Source organism: Eulemur rufifrons, chromosome 30 (assembly GCF_041146395.1).
Source record: "Eulemur rufifrons isolate Redbay chromosome 30, OSU_ERuf_1, whole genome shotgun sequence".
In the NCBI taxonomy this organism is placed as follows: Eukaryota; Metazoa; Chordata; class Mammalia; order Primates; family Lemuridae; genus Eulemur; species Eulemur rufifrons.
Genome location: NC_091012.1, coordinates 126773308 through 126788906, shown reverse-complemented (window position 1 = coordinate 126788906; position 15599 = coordinate 126773308). Strand labels below are relative to the sequence as shown.

At 40.5% G+C, this 15599-nt stretch overlaps 1 protein-coding gene across 1 annotated transcript in view; it reads left to right on the top strand.

Annotated features, from left to right (window-relative positions):
* Positions 1-11511, top strand: part of SMS (spermine synthase) — a 50835-nt gene extending 39324 nt beyond the window's left edge. The window contains exons 8-11 of the mRNA XM_069463291.1: positions 2160-2274; positions 3051-3130; positions 8641-8756; positions 11030-11511. Of these exons, the coding sequence (XP_069319392.1) occupies positions 2160-2274; positions 3051-3130; positions 8641-8756; positions 11030-11069 (351 nt within the window). The 3' untranslated portion in view covers positions 11070-11511. The remainder of the gene's footprint in view (positions 1-2159; positions 2275-3050; positions 3131-8640; positions 8757-11029) is intronic.
* Positions 11512-15599: the final 4088 nt, after the last annotated feature.

Below are 15599 nucleotides of genomic sequence, written 5' to 3'. Positions count from 1 at the left end.
CTAAGAAAAATTTAGAAAATAATCATTAGTAAAGGGAGATGTGTCCTACTGGTAATTTATTGTTAGGCATTGTAATCAAATAGGAAGTATGACACAAATATACAGGTAGATAAGAGGAATGTCATAGGAACTGGAACACATCTGAGTATTTCTATACACACTGCTAATATGTGGCCTAAGATGCATTTCAGTTCACCTGGGCAAAGGAGATTAGTTGATTTAATAAGCAATGCTGGTATAATGAGCTATCCATCTGTGAGAACAAAGTTGGCTAACCCTAGAAACCACAGAAATGTGGATTTTGGTGGCTTAAGCTCTAGATGTAAAAACTAAAACGTTTAAGGCAGTATTTAACCTTGGGAAACCTTGTAAAGAAAGACAAGACCCAGAAACTGTTTATGATGTTATGTTGTCATTACCAAGGTAAAAGACAGACTACAAAAAAGACTGGTAACAAACACGACAGGAAGGTGGATCCCTTGAAAAATACAAGAGCCGGCTAGGCACGGTGGCTCACGCCTGTAATCCTAGCACTTGGGAGGCCGAGGCGGGAGGATTGTTTGAGATCAGGAGTTCAAGACCAGCCTGAGCAAGAGTGAGACCCCCGTCTCATTAAAAAAAAAAAAAATCCAAGGGCCCCTACAACTTAATAAATGAAGTTAGTCTTTACACCTTTTGAAATTTAGCTATGAACTGGTACTTCTCAGAAGAGGAAAGTCAACCTGTGAAAATACCACAGTCCATGTGAAAACATTAGCAAAGGACTTTGCAAAATTTAGAAGTGGGACAGTATCCTGTGCTGGAGAGGATGTGAGAAGGAGACAGGTGCTCGCGTGCATTGCTGGTTGGAGCATGAATCGCGGTCAAAACTAAAAACTAAAACACGTGGCGTTTACCTTGGTAACCCAGTGCTTGCGCACCCAGCCCACAGACAGAAAGACATCAACACAAGGAGCTTTGTTACAGTTGTGCTCATAGAGGACAAGGCCTGGCAATAACAACAGTAGAACATTTTCTAGTGGAATGGGTATCGTTAGGAATTTTATAATTACCTGGAGAGATGTTAGGTTAAAATGTCCCAAGTTTAGAATGTGTGTGACCCAAGTTTTACGAAAGAGGACACATTTGTGTTTGTGTGAGGGTATTTATAAGAACGTGAGCCTATCAAGTGGGATTAACATGTGGATCGCAGGCAGCCATGGTGTTAGTACCTCCTCTATCTTTGCATAGCTGGACTTGTATGATGCATTAAGTGAAGCAAATTACAGAACAGGACAATAAAATCCAGTTTCTTAAAATTAATGACTGTGAGGCTTTGTGTAAAAAACATTCATAGGAAAAAAATTTGGAATACATCAAAATAGGGAATTGTGGCAAACTTTTGATTTGTTACATGTGAATATTTTTTACATGAGTGTGCTTTTTGGTAATTAGAAAAATAAAAGTGGGGAATAACTCCTGTCTAGGATGTTGCCTAGAGCCAGATGTGTCTCCAGCACAGAGCCTCAATTCTTCAAGAACAAGACAGATCTCAAACTTATTTCCGGTGTTTACCATACAGGATCCGTGCGACAATTTTAGCCCTTCACTGCTGTGCTCTTTAATGACTCTGTGATGGTGGGAGCTGTCATTTATTACATGGCTTTATTAGCACCAGTACTCAAAATGTTAGAGAAAATTGAAAAACTATAGGTTAATGGTTTACGAGGTAAGATGCAGAAATAAATCTATAAACGGTCACTCAATGTTTAGTATAAAAGAAAAGTAAAAGACAATACGGATAGTGGTAGGAGAGGCAGTATAGATTAGAGTTAAAATTAAGTGTGAAGTTGGCTTTCAGATAGTTCTAGGTGTCGTTTGTTCCATTTCATATTGGGTGCCTTTTGGCAAACTTTGTAACTTCTCAAGTTTTTCTCCATTGGTAAGACAGGGATAATAGTAGTACTTCTAGGGTTATTTCATTGAAATGAGAAGGCATATAAACCATACAGAGTAAGCACTTAATTTTTGCTGTTACAGACATGGATGAAAGTATTTTTTTGTTCATGTGGCAACTGCTGTGGACATAAGCCCTTGCTTGCATTTTTTACCCCTTCTCCACTAGTGTTTAACTACATCCATGTGTTGGCTCATTGATTCATTCCTGTTCTCTCTGGAAGGTTCTAATAGAAGACTGTATTCCAGTACTGAAGAGGTACGCCAAAGAAGGGAGAGAGTTTGATTATGTGATTAATGATTTGACGGCTGTTCCAATCTCCACGTCTCCAGAAGAAGGTAGATTGTGTTTTGTTTTTTTTTAACCAAGATGTTTTTCATGGAAATGTTTCTCTTGGCACCATGTGATGGTAAAAGGATCTTAGAGATCAGTTCTCTCATTTTTTTTTTTTTAAAGGAGTTAAATTGAGGCCTGTGGTAGAAAGACGACTGGCTTTGGATTTGGCTTTAATTCATGTTCTGCCACTAAAAGAGTTTAGAATTAACTCAGTCATTTGAAACAAAAGTTTAAAGTGACTCATCACATCAAAACATTAAACTGTTTGATGATTTATTCAAATTATGTGATTTTTAACCTGTATTGGGGTAAACTGATGACCTTTGCTTAAACAAGAGATGATTCCCCTTCTGAAATCACTGCTGGTTAATGTTTTTTCTATAAACTTGACTTCCTGCTGAGCTGAGTTTGCAGACCTTTTGAGTTTGACTCTTACTGTTTCTCTTGGGATGTTGCTGCTTGCTTTCTTACTTAAAGCAGTTTTCTTTCAGATTTCAACTGCTGCCTTTGTGTCAAATCTTTATTGGTTTTGAGAGAGCAGGGCTAAGTAGATGCACATTTGATTTTGACCTTGCTTTGTGTGTTGTATGTGTGTGCGTGCATGCACTGGCCATATAACCATATGTTATCATTGATGAATGGGCTTGAATATTGGATCTTAAGTTTGTGGCTCGCTCTTTTTTCTTTTGTATTGAGTTTTAGAGTGAATATTTGACTTTAGATGTTGTTGATGCACACAAACCCATATTTATAAAACTTAATTTTTTCAAACATCCAGATTCCACATGGGAGTTTCTCAGACTGATCCTTGACCTCTCAATGAAAGTATTGAAACAGGATGGGAAATATTTCACACAGGTAAGCTACTGAACTGGTTTTCCCCCTAGAATTCTCAATAATAATTTTATAGTTTGAAATTTGAATGCATATTCTCGAAATTTGTCTTTTAACAGTGGAATAGCATCATTGCATTATGTTCTTTCAATCAATAAGTTTTTAAGTAACTGACCTGTCATCTGTTGGGCATTAATGAATTCTTGTGTCCTGTTAGCAGAATTCAAGATTTATCCTGATTTATCAGTCTTGGTCTTTGGGTGTAGTGCGAGCTATTGCCACCAGATGGAGACACAGACTGATTTTTCTTTTTCCTCCCGTCTTCCTCTAGGAGACTCTTAATTGCAAAGCACATTTGTTTCTCAACATGCGTTTTGCTCTGGTTGTAGTATGAACTCCTGCCACCAGATGGAAGCAGATTGTACTGTTTTTCTCATTTTTTAGGCGATTCTTCATTTTAAAAGAAAATTTATAGATTGTATTGATATATATAATATATATAAAACCTATTAAAATCCTTAACAAAATTCTGTAAATGGTTGCAAAGGCAGCTAATTGATAATCCAATCTTTATTTGGTACAGAAATTCTTTGATGAATAAGCAAAAGATAAGCACTTAACGTAGGTAGTATTGCAGTCTGGTCTCTGAATTCTGAGTTTGCAGGAGCATTCCCTCCACTTTTTTTTTTTTTTTTAAATAGAGTATACTGTATTTAAATGTCGGGTACAGGTAGAGGTATTAACTTTATTCTCCCCAGGAGGCATTTATAGGCACAACACTATCCTGGACATTTTATGGAGTGTGAGATTAATATTGCTGAAAACAACTTAACAGCTCTAAGACATCTTGACTTAGGCTCCAGCCTATCCCGTTTTCTTCCTCTTCCCTCTGCATGTGAGACCTGCAGGCAAGTGGAGATTAATCTTGGACTTTGCACTTGCTGAAAGTGTTGGGAAGCTTCAAGGAGAGCAAACAACTATCTGTGAATGGATTTTTTTCCCTTTGATATTTAGACATGATTTTTTTTTTAACACATTCTAGACCTTACTATTTAAAGCAGGGATCTGCAAACTATGGGCCAAATCCGGCCTTCTGCTTGTTTTTGTGAAGTTTTCTTTGCACACAGCCATGCCCATTCATTACATAGTGTCTGCGGCTGCTTTTGTGCTATTATAGCAGTGTTGAAATAGTTGCAGTGAATGCTGTGTGATCTGCAAAGCCTAAAATATTTTGTCTGGCCCTTTACAGAGAAAGGTTGCTGACCCCTGCTTTATAGGAAACCTACAGTGAAACCTGTTCAAATGAAGGCTTCTTACTGTAAAGAAGCAAGTTGGACTTTTTTTCATGAGTGGGTATTTGTATTTTTTTTTTTTTTTTTTGAGACAGAGTCTCACTCTGTAGCCCGGGCTAGAGTGCCGTGGCGTCAGCCTAGCTCACAGCAACCTCAAACTCCTGGGCTCAAGCGATCCTCCTGCCTCAGCCTCCTGAGTAGCTGGGACTACAGGCATGCGCCACCATGCCCGGCTAATTTTTTCTATATATATATTTTTTAGCTGTCCATATAATTTCTTTCTATTTTTTTAGTAGAGACGGGGTCTCGCTTTTGCTCAGGCTGGTCTCGAACTCCTGAGCTCAAATGATCCACCCGCCTCGGCCTCCCAGAGTGCTAGGATTACAGGCATGAGCCACCACGCCTGGCCCATGAGCGGGTATTTTTTGAAGCAGAGCATACCTATAGAATTCTTTGTTTCTGCAAGTATGTGGAAGGAAATCTCATGCAAGTTAAGTCAAGGAGGAATGTGAGGCTCTGGGATCTTTAACCAAAAGAGACAAAAAAACATGGATCCCACTGCAAACCAGTCAGTATGTCAGTAGACAACAGGTAGAGTGAGAAAGTGTGACTGTCTTCCTTTGTCCTGAGTATTTGCCTGGTAGACTGCCTCCTATGGGGAACTGTAATCTTAGTATGGAAGACTAATAGAAATGCTTGCTTAGAATGTCACCACAGCCCATTCATAAATATTAATGACTCAGGCTTTGATAACTTGCCTTGCTAACTGACTTACCAAAAATCACAAGGATTATATGCTCAGGGCTATGCTGGTTTCCAAGAATTGTCTAAAAAATGTATTATGACATGTTTTTCATTCCCACGTTCATTACAGTGGGAACCACAAAGTGATCTCATAACACCTGGGAGTCATGCAGTACATTTGGTGGTTGAATTTGTCACATGGTGAAATTCATATGAACTAAGGGGAAGGGGGAGTATAGGCTTTCAAGAAGCAGTATTTGAGTCAAGAAGCAAGGTGGTTTGACTCAGGTTGTGTTGATGGAGTTGCCACAGTGTGCTTTTGTTTTTAACTGCCAAGTGACATGCTTAGGAGATGGCCCCGATTGCTGCTGCCATGCCCACCCCACCTTGCCTGAGTGTGTAGCTGAGAACTGGAGGCAGGTTAAGGATGGGATGAAAATGTGTGGTGGTTTGTAAAAGCTAAATGCTCCCACCCAAAACTGCTTGCATCACAGTGGTAAGTTCATGATGTCAGTGGTGTCACCTGGCTGCTTGAAGGCAACTTTGTCAGCATGCCATGAAGCTGGGGAATGCGGCATGGAGTGCAGGGGAATTAAGGTGGGCCAGTGGAATTCCAACTGGGGAGGAAGTGTTTTCATGGAACTAGGAGGCAGGTCCTGGGACTTGACCTCCCTCCCTTCTCTCCCCCACCCCTCATTTAAAAAACTGTAGGTTGTTTGATACATACAGGTAAGTTGTGATGCAGAATACTAGCGTTCCCCAGCCCCCCACCCAATTTGAAAACTGGACATTATCAGTACCCTTGATGCATCTGTAGTCCTGCCTTATTCCTGCCTGCCTTCTAGAAGTAACCTATTCTTAATGTCATTCTGTTCTATTCTTGTACTTTTTTTATAGATGGTTCACGTTTATGTGATTTTCTAAATCATTATATTAGTTTGGCTTGCTTTTGAACTTGATTAAAAAAAAGCGTTATTAAGGATGTATTTTTCTGTACCTGTTATTTTTTTACATTACAGAAATAATGCTAACTAACTTAAATGTAAAAGATGTAAACAGTACAGAATCCATAAGAGGAAGTGTCAGCTACCCACACCTAATGTGGGGCAAGGAGAACTTTCTAGAACTGAAACTGCTGAATTGGGATTTAACCCCTAGGTGTGCCCCCGCAACCCTTTGTCCCATCTCTTCCTCTCATCTTTAATAGGTGCTTAATTCTTTGCTGTTAGATTGTTGTTCATCTCCCATGTGTCTTTCTTAAAGAAAAAAAAGTCCCCATTTCATTTAAATAGGGAAGTGAAATGTATCATATTACTTTTTTGGGGTAGGTCTCTATTTGTGGTATTTTTTTTTCTTTTTTAAAACTGCTTCTTGACAATGTTGGGAAAGAACAAATTGAAACTTTCCTATTTCCTTACCACATTCTCTGTAAGGAAGTCCTCCCATGTACCCTCTATAAAGAGAAAGAGCGTTGTCAATTTTAAGATGGCAAGGAAAGCCATTTACACTGCACCTTGGTGGCATTTGTATCCTATAGCTTCCCCAGTGGTATGTGTTCTAAAAATAACTATAGGCAGTGTTTTCTATTTGTGAATTTTAAATTACACATGTGGTGTTTATATGCTCTCATGGTGAACTTGATGTTGAAACCAAATTATATGCTGGTGAAGGGCACTGTGGCCATATCCCACTGCAGGACCCTAGATGATGGGTTACTAAACAGGCTGGCACTGAAGGACGACGTCATGCTAAGCAAATGTGCTAAGTTAAAACCACCAAGGCCAGCTCTCAGAATAGTTCTAACCTCTTGCCCGTGACTAGTTGGCTGGTTGCTTTTGAAATGCCGTACTGAGGAGTTCTTACATCACAGGCTGCCTTTATTTGTGAATAATTTGGTCTTACATGGTACAATGGCTATTTTGAAGTACATTAATAGTAAAGTTCTTAAGAAGAAATGGAGGCCGGGCGTGGTGGCTCACGCCTGTAATCCTAGCCCTCTGGGAGGCCGAGACGGGAGGATTGCTCGAGGTCAGGAGTTCGAGACCAGCCTGAGCGAGAGCGAGACCTCGTCTCTACCAAAAATAGAAAGAAATGATCTGGACAGCTAAAAATATATATAGAAAAAATTAGCTGGGCATGGTGGCACATGCCTGTAGTCCCAGCTACCCGGGAGGCTGAGGCAGAAGGATTGCTTGAGCCCAGGGGTTTGAGGTTGCCGTGAGTGAGGCTGACACCACAGCACTCTAGCCTGGGCAACAGAGCGAGACTCTGTCAAAAAAAAAAAAAAAAAAAAAAAAGGAGAAGAAGAAATGGAATCAGCACATAGATTCAGTAGTCTTGTGAATGTTAAGAACTTCAGAGGTTAAAAGAAAATAGATGGTATTAAATAGCCATCTTGTTTTCTAAATCCATAATGAAAAGCACTTGGGGACAAATTGTGCTGAAATGATGATAAATCCTACCCCAGACTTACTGATTCAAAAATGTGCATTTTAATAAGATTTCCTGTGATTCATATGCATATTAAGATAGAGAGGCTAGAGCTGGGCCAATACTGTGTCCACTCCCCAGCTCTGCTATATCTTGCCTCACGTCTCTAATTCTCATCACCATTTTTCCCTCATGGTCACAGAATGGCTGCTGGGGCTCCAGATATCACATTCAGGTTACAGGCTGGAAGAAAGTTGAAGGGGTGGGTCGCTTTATCTTTGCTTGTTCAAAATCAAAAGCTTTTCTAGCAGCCCCCAGCAGACTTCCACTGTATCTCATTGACCAACCCCAGTTGCTGGGGATGCTGGAAAAAGTGGTGACTAGAAAGGAAGAAAAGTTAGAATGATGGATTTGAGAGAAAGTTTTTGATGAGGGGTGCAACTAGGGGGATATCCTTGACATATATATCCTGAAGAAACATTTGTTATCTTATGCCTTAAAATAAATCACAGATTTTGGGGAAAGCATGAGGGGGTGAATGTTGTTTGTGTCAATGTTTTACACTCTTAGGAGGCTTGTAGTTTAAAAACATTCTGGAAATCGAGAACACTGTCTTTTTTTTTTTTTTTGCCCCACCCCCACATGCCAGAACACTATCTTTTTGATACATAATTTTCACACTATCTTTTTGATACTTAATTTTCAACACAATGGTGACCATTATTGAGGAAATTTACTTTGAATGGGTTGTGTGTATGAATCTTTGCTAAATTGCATGATGTTGATACAGTGACTGTGTCACTAATGAGAAATTGGTCTCACTGCTTTTTATTGCTTCATACTCTAATAATTTTGAAATGGCTTGGTAAATGAGGTAAAAGGATAATGAACTAATGGGTCTATAAATAGAATTCCGTGCAATTTGTGAAAGTTCAGAAGCCTTATTTTCAAAGATGAACTTTTATCTAAAGCTAGACTTGCTCTCCTTTATTGGGGACCTTCAAATGAGATGAGTGGGGCACTCAGTAGGACTCAATCTTATTGTTTGCATTTCTCCCTTTGATTTAGGGGAACTGTGTCAATCTGACAGAAGCCCTGTCGCTCTATGAAGAACAGCTCGGGCGCCTGTATTGTCCTGTGGAATTCTCGAAGGAGATCGTTTGTGTCCCTTCATATTTGGAATTATATCCTTTGACCATGACATTGTGTTGCCAGATCAGAGCACCCAAGTAAATCCTATGCCAGTTTAACATTTTAAATCACAGTAATCAATGGAATTAGCTCTGGAGTATATAAAGCCTGGATTCTCAAACTTGGCTGCATATTGCAATTCCTCCAGGAGCTAAAAAAAAGAAAACAAAAAAACTAATTCCTGAGTCCCACCCTCAGAAATTCTGGGGCATGGCTTGCCACAGCTTCCTAGATATTTTTCTTTTTTTTTTTTTTTTTTTTAATTTTTTTTTTTTTTTTTTTTTTTTGAGACAGAGTCTCGCTTTGTTGCCCGGGCTAGAGTGAGTGCCATGGCGTCAGCCTAGCTCACAGCAACCTCAAACTCCTGGGCTCAAGCGATCCTCCTGCCTCAGCCTCCCGAGTAGCTGGGACTACAGGCATGCGCCACCATGCCCGGCTAATTTTTTCTATATATATTTTTAGTTGGCCAGATAATTTCTTTCTTTCTTTTTTTCTTTTTTTTTTTTTAGTAGAGATGGGGTCTTACTCTTGCTCAGGCTGGTCTCGAACTCCTCAGCTCAAACGATCCACCCGCCTCGGCCTCCCAGAGTGCTAGGATTATAGCTGTGAGCCACCGCACCCAGCCCCTAGATACTTTTAATAATCAAGCACCACTGGTCCAAAGCAGTGGTTCTCAAAGGTATTCCTACACCTGCAACATCAGCTGGGAAGAGCTAGTTAGACATGCAAATTCTCAAGCCCCGTCCCGACCTGCTGCCCAATCAGATGCTGGAAGTGGGGCCCAGTGACTTGTTTTACCAGCCCTCCAAGGGATGTTTGTGCACCTGAAAAGCTTTCGAAGCCCTAGTCTAAAACACTGCCACATCTGTGGCGGGTAAACGTCTGAAGACACTCATCCTGCTCTTATATTAAAGTTATCTGACTTTAATATTAGTTTCTGCACTTGATACCTATTTGCGGTAGACATTGAGAACTAAAATAATGCTGGGGATGGCACAGTTAATGTCGGGGCTCTCCATTAGTTTCACTTAGTAAAGTTAGCCCAGAGAAATAAGAAAATGCGGAGAAGAACCAGAATGACAGTATTGTCGCTGGAAATTTGTGCCGCATTTCCTTCTTCTAAAATGTGGACTGTAGTCTGCAGAATGACAGCTTCCTCATCTGTGGTGGCCGAGTCCAGGTTCCCATGACAGCAGTTTTTATTGCTGTCAAGGGAGATCCTGAGACTGCTGCGAGCGTGCAGCTGGTGTCCCACCAGCCTGGGCAGGATGGGACAGCAGAGACAGCGGCAAGAGGAACCCATGGGTCCTCTGTGTGAGGAGGGGAGTACTGTACTTGCTGCGCAGCCATGTCCTTCCATGGCCTGTGGAGAGCTTTGACATCTCCCCCCCCCGCCCCCGCCACCCCACGACCATCCACCTTTGGGTTTTTTTTTTTTTTTTTTTTTTTTTTGTCTGTCATCCGGGCTAGAGTGCCGTGGCCTCAGCCTAGCTCACAGCAACCTCAAACTCCTGGGCTCAAGCGATCCTCCTGCCTCAGCCTCCCGAGTAGCGGGGACTACAGGCATGCGCCACCATGGCTGGCTCATTTTTCTATATATATTTTTAGCTGTCCATATAATTTCTTTCTATTTTTAGTAGAGATGGGGGTCTCTCTCTCTTGCTTAGGCTGGTCTCGAACTCCTGAGCTCAAACGATCCACCCGCCTTGGCCTCCCAGAGTGTTAGGATTACAGGCGTGAGCCACCGCACCTGGCCCATCCACCTTTGTTTAGGGTTCCTTTTGGGAGCTTTTTCGTAGTCAGGTCTGTGTTCATATGTTTAGAGATTAGAGAGAAATCAGTTGATGACATTTGGGGAAAAGGCTTCTGTCCTCTAGTTCTTCTCCCTCCTTTCTTCCTTCTACTTTTTTCTCTATCCTTTCTGTCCTCCCTGCTCTTCTCTCTCCTCCCCGCCCAATCTTTCTTCTTCCTTCTCCCTCTTTTCTTTTCTTCTCATAATTCCTTAAAACTTTCATGACACCTTGGAAGCCAGTAGTGTTAACCTGATGGAATATTTGCGTTCCTTTAGCCTTTTGTCAACTCAGTCCCCACCTTCAGCCATCCCAAGTGGTTGGTGTCCCAGGCTGCAAAGTGGTCTTATTCTCATTCCCACAATGCTAAGCTGTGAAGCTTTTCATGAATCTTCCATTTTCTTGGCCAGCAAATGAATTTTAAGTGATGTCTGTTGTTTGAATGACCTGCTCTTATTCCTTGACTCGCTGTCCAGGTGGGTATTTTACACTGTGTGGAAGAAAGCTAAGCCTTGAAGATGAATATCCCCAATCACGTGTGCTGCAAATAACCTTCCTGACCTCCATAATGCTGTACATGACATCGAAATGAGTCAGGCAATTGATTGTGAATTCCTTAAAGTTTTCTTTAATTATTATTTTTAATTTAAAAAAGCAAATGGCAAATGTATATTTTGATGAGCTAGGGTGTTATTTTTGTTGAAAGTCAGCTGAAGGACAGTTAGACAGCACAGCGAAGACTGCTAAATGCACTGACCCCCTAGAATGTGATTTTTGTTTTTCTTTCTGTGTGGGCTTTTTTTGTTTTGGTAGACCTTCAATTTGGATGTTTGGAGGAACGAACATCATTGTTTTGTTCTGGAGAGAAGTTCTTGATGGTGTTTCTTTCCCCCCAAATTGACTTAGATATTAAAATTTGGTGCTTATAAGAGTTTAAAAAATGAATAGTAATGCTTCAATTAAAACCACAAAAGAGACATTTCACGTGTTCTGTTGTTTTATTTCAGCGCAGTTCCTCTTTCTCACTTCTGATCTCATAGAACACAGATATCTCTTGGTCTGTTTTTAGTTCTATCACTCAGTGTTATTTATCTCTTTATAACAGGTTGGCCTTGGGCCTTTTTTGAACAGTAGTAATGACTTCATTGGCTACCGTGCTAAATGATACACAACCTATTAAATTCACCAGTCCTTCATTTTAACATTGTCCCGAGGGTAGCAAAAGATTTTGCCTACTGCAGAGTTGAAAGGCAAAAGCTTACTTCTATTCTCACTCTTACTGGTGTATTAGATGTGGAAATAAAGATTATTTTGGATAGCTGCTATGAAACTTTCCCAGAAGATTCTTGGATGCACAGATAGAACAGAGGCCCTCGGCAATAAGAGCAACGTGAAAATTCTTCTAAGGAAGTACATGTAACAACTTGGTATTGTCTGTGGGTAACGATCCACATCAAAGGTGAGCTTGTATAGACTTTGGATTGTTAGACATTACCGAATTATGCTATTGGTTTTATAAAAGGTTTATACCTTGTCAGTGGATTGAGTTCATTTATGGTGAATTTGTAGTAAAAACATTAAAAATGAAATATTCAGTGTCTGTTTGGAGGTAGAACTAGTGTCAACACAGAATGTTCTTTCTCCCAAGGTAGGAACAATTGTTATGGTCTGTAACAAATGTTCTTTAAAAATGAGCAAATGTATACTTTTTTTTCTTTTTATTGGATTGGCATGGAAGAATAAACTAAGGTAGAATAAAGGAGTTAGAGTCATGTTGGAACTAGATAGACTGAACAAATATTTTTCTTATGCATGTAGGTTTAAAATGGCATTGGTGGATATTATGAATCTTCCCCTCCCCCTTAAACTTTTCTATAATGCTTTATAAAGTCTGTGTACGATTTAAAATGATGGTACCATTACCAGAGAGCACTGGCAATAGAAATATGTGGGCATGACTTTGTACTTGAAGCTTGCAGCTGAGGCAACAGATCCACTGATAAATCTGGTGAACACAGGTCCTGCCTGCTAAGACCTGAGAGGTAGAAATGAAGTGGATCGGGTTGTGCCAGGCCATGGACGATACATTCAGGAAAGAATAAGGGATGTCAGAATGGGGGGGAGGAATGGAAATCAGTATATCATTTTATTTGGGGTGATAATAGTGAATTCTGATTCTACTCATTTCTTTGTATTGGAGAAATGATGTCTGATTATTTTGATTGAACATCTTTGTTATTTTAAAACAAAAGCATGGAAACTGAACTCTGATAACTTAGAAACACCTCTGCTTTTGCTGCCTTTTAAAGAAATGTTATAAGATCTAGCACTGTTATTTTACTGTAGTGGCTATCGTGTTATATAGTGTTATAGTCCTCATAATTGAAAATGGAATATACTGTAGTATCCTAGAGCTGCTTTTCAAAGACAAGACAAATATGGCTGTAGTTTAAAATTCTATTTAACACATCAGATATCAAGAATGGATTTGTTAAAAAAATGAAATGCTTTCTTTCGGACATGTGATTGAATATTTTAAGAACTTGATTAATGGCAATCTGACGGGGCTCGAGGAAGGCTGTGTTGACAGTGTTTTTAATGGGCTGGAACAGTGCTGATGTCGAAATAAAAATATCTTCCTATGCCCTTTGGATAGTCACTTCCTTGCTTGCATTAACGATTGCTGACGAGAGTTTGCATTTATCTATACCATCTGTCTCTCAATAGATTGATCAGTTTCATTTCATTCCCATGACTCCTGGGATAGGGTGGGGAATCGTGGATGTGTGTATTGTGTTCTATATCATTGGCCTATGTTCAAGGCTCTAGAACAGTGCTACTCCAAGTGTGCTCTCTCAACCAGCTTTTTTTTTTGTCTTTTCTTTTCTTTTTTTTTTTTTTTTTTTTTTGAGACAGAGTCTCGCTCTGTTGCCCGGGCTAGAGTGAGTGCCGTGGCGTCAGCCTAGCTCACAGCAACCTCAAACTCCTGGGCTCAAGCAATCCTCCTGCCTCAGCCTCCCGAGTAGCTGGCACTACAGGCATGCGCCACCGTGCCTGGCTAATTTTTTCTATATATATTTTAGTTGGCCAGATAATTTCTTTCTATTTTTAGTAGAGACGGGGTCTCGCTCTTGCTCAGGCTGGTCTCGAACTTCTGAGCTGAAACAATGCACCCGCCTCAGCCTCCCAGAGTGCTAGGATTACAGGCGTGAGCCACCGCGCCCGGCCTGGGCTGCATTATTGAATACCTAGTTACTATATTCGAGCTGCTATGTGACCTTGAGGAAGCACTCAGTCTTCTTCAATCACCCCATTGTGGAATGTCTTCGGACCAAATAATCGAGCATTGCTGTGCTTCTGGTTAATAAACTACTTTCATCTTAACGTTATTTTGCCGAGTCTTAAAACAGCTTTGTAAATGAGATGTCGATATCACTGGGTAGGCCCGCAGTCCAAGTTTGAAATGTGCCTGAGGGGTTCCACGTGGTAAGTACAATTTGAATCTAGGTTTCAGCATTCTCAGTTTTTAACGTGGAAACTTCCATCGGGGGTTCTTAACCTTTTTTGTACCCTGGACTCCTTTGGTAGCTACTTGGTGAAACCTGTGAGCCCCTTCTCAGAAACATGCTTTTCAATATTAAGTACACGAAATAGAATTGCAAGCAAACTTATATTTTTCAAAAATTTATGATTGAATATTTGTGCTGCTTTATTAGATAGCTGGAGTGGTGAGTGAGATACCATAATTGTGAAGTAGTAATATGCATAAGATCTATAGCAACTGAAATGTGATAACACATCAGATTTCTGTTGACAAAGTCATTGGAACTGCTCTGTATGATAATACGGTTTGCCATCTGTGTTCATGGTTAAAGGAAGTACTAAATTTCAGCGAGGGGTTAGTGAAGATAAAGATAGAAATGTTTTCCCATCCAAGTTTATGGACACACAGAATTCTGTCCATAGACCCCAGGTTAAGAACCTCTGACCTAGAGTTTTTGCTTCCATTGTTCCATTGTGTCTGGGCGGTGGGGAAGGATAGGTGGAGTGCCTTCACCCTTTTGTTGGAACCTCAAATCAATACTGGCAGATCGGTTCTCCTCGGCCAGAACCATTTAAAATCTCAATTACCTCATGCAGTCATTCCACTGATTTCTGCTTTATTCATTATTTCAAAAATGAGAAATAGAACATGGACAAGAAATAGCCAGTGCTTTTGGAAAGCTATTTGAATACTCTTGGATGTGATTTCCCTGGGAAACTGGATGATAAATGTAACTGGACAGGTTTACTTATCTCCTGTATCGGGGGGTCCTGGGGATGCCCAGGCCAGCTCATTAATGCAGACAGTTTTCCCATGCAACAGCCAACTATGTGGTGATCATTTCAGTGAGCAATTCCTTCATGATGAAGCATTAGGGAATAGGTCCCTCTCTGTGCAGCTTGCACAGGAATGTAACAGAGGAAGTGCATCAGGGGGTTCTCTTGAGTAGAAAGGCGGGCTAAACAAGCTAAGTGTATTTTGACAGAAGACCTGCAATATCCAGAGAGGGAGGTTTGGAGAGTTGCTCCACCATATTTCCCAGAAAGACTGGCAAGGGGTAGGTCTCCAGACATTGGCTTTGATCCTAGAGTCATCTTATTGGAGATGATTCCTAGTTCCACCTATTAGGAAATTCTCTTTTCTTTGTTCTAAAATAGTTTTATGTCTTGGTTAATGATTATGGTGGTAGGTTAGCTTCTTGCTAAGTGATTTAGACTGCTCCTCTCTATTCATTGCTGAGGGACAGAAACACTCCTTGGACTTGGTCATGCACACATCTCTGCATTACATTCCACATCCTCTTCTACTTTCTAGACATTCTACCTTTGCCTGCTCTCAGTTGTCCAAGTTAATTTTTTTGTGTGTCTGGTTGGTTGGTTTGGTTTTTTTTTGAGACAGAGTCTTGCTTTGTAGCCCAGGCTAGAATGCAGTGGCGTTGTCATAGCTCACTGCAACCTCAAACTCCTGGGCTCAAGTGATTCCCCTGACTCAGCCTCTGGAGT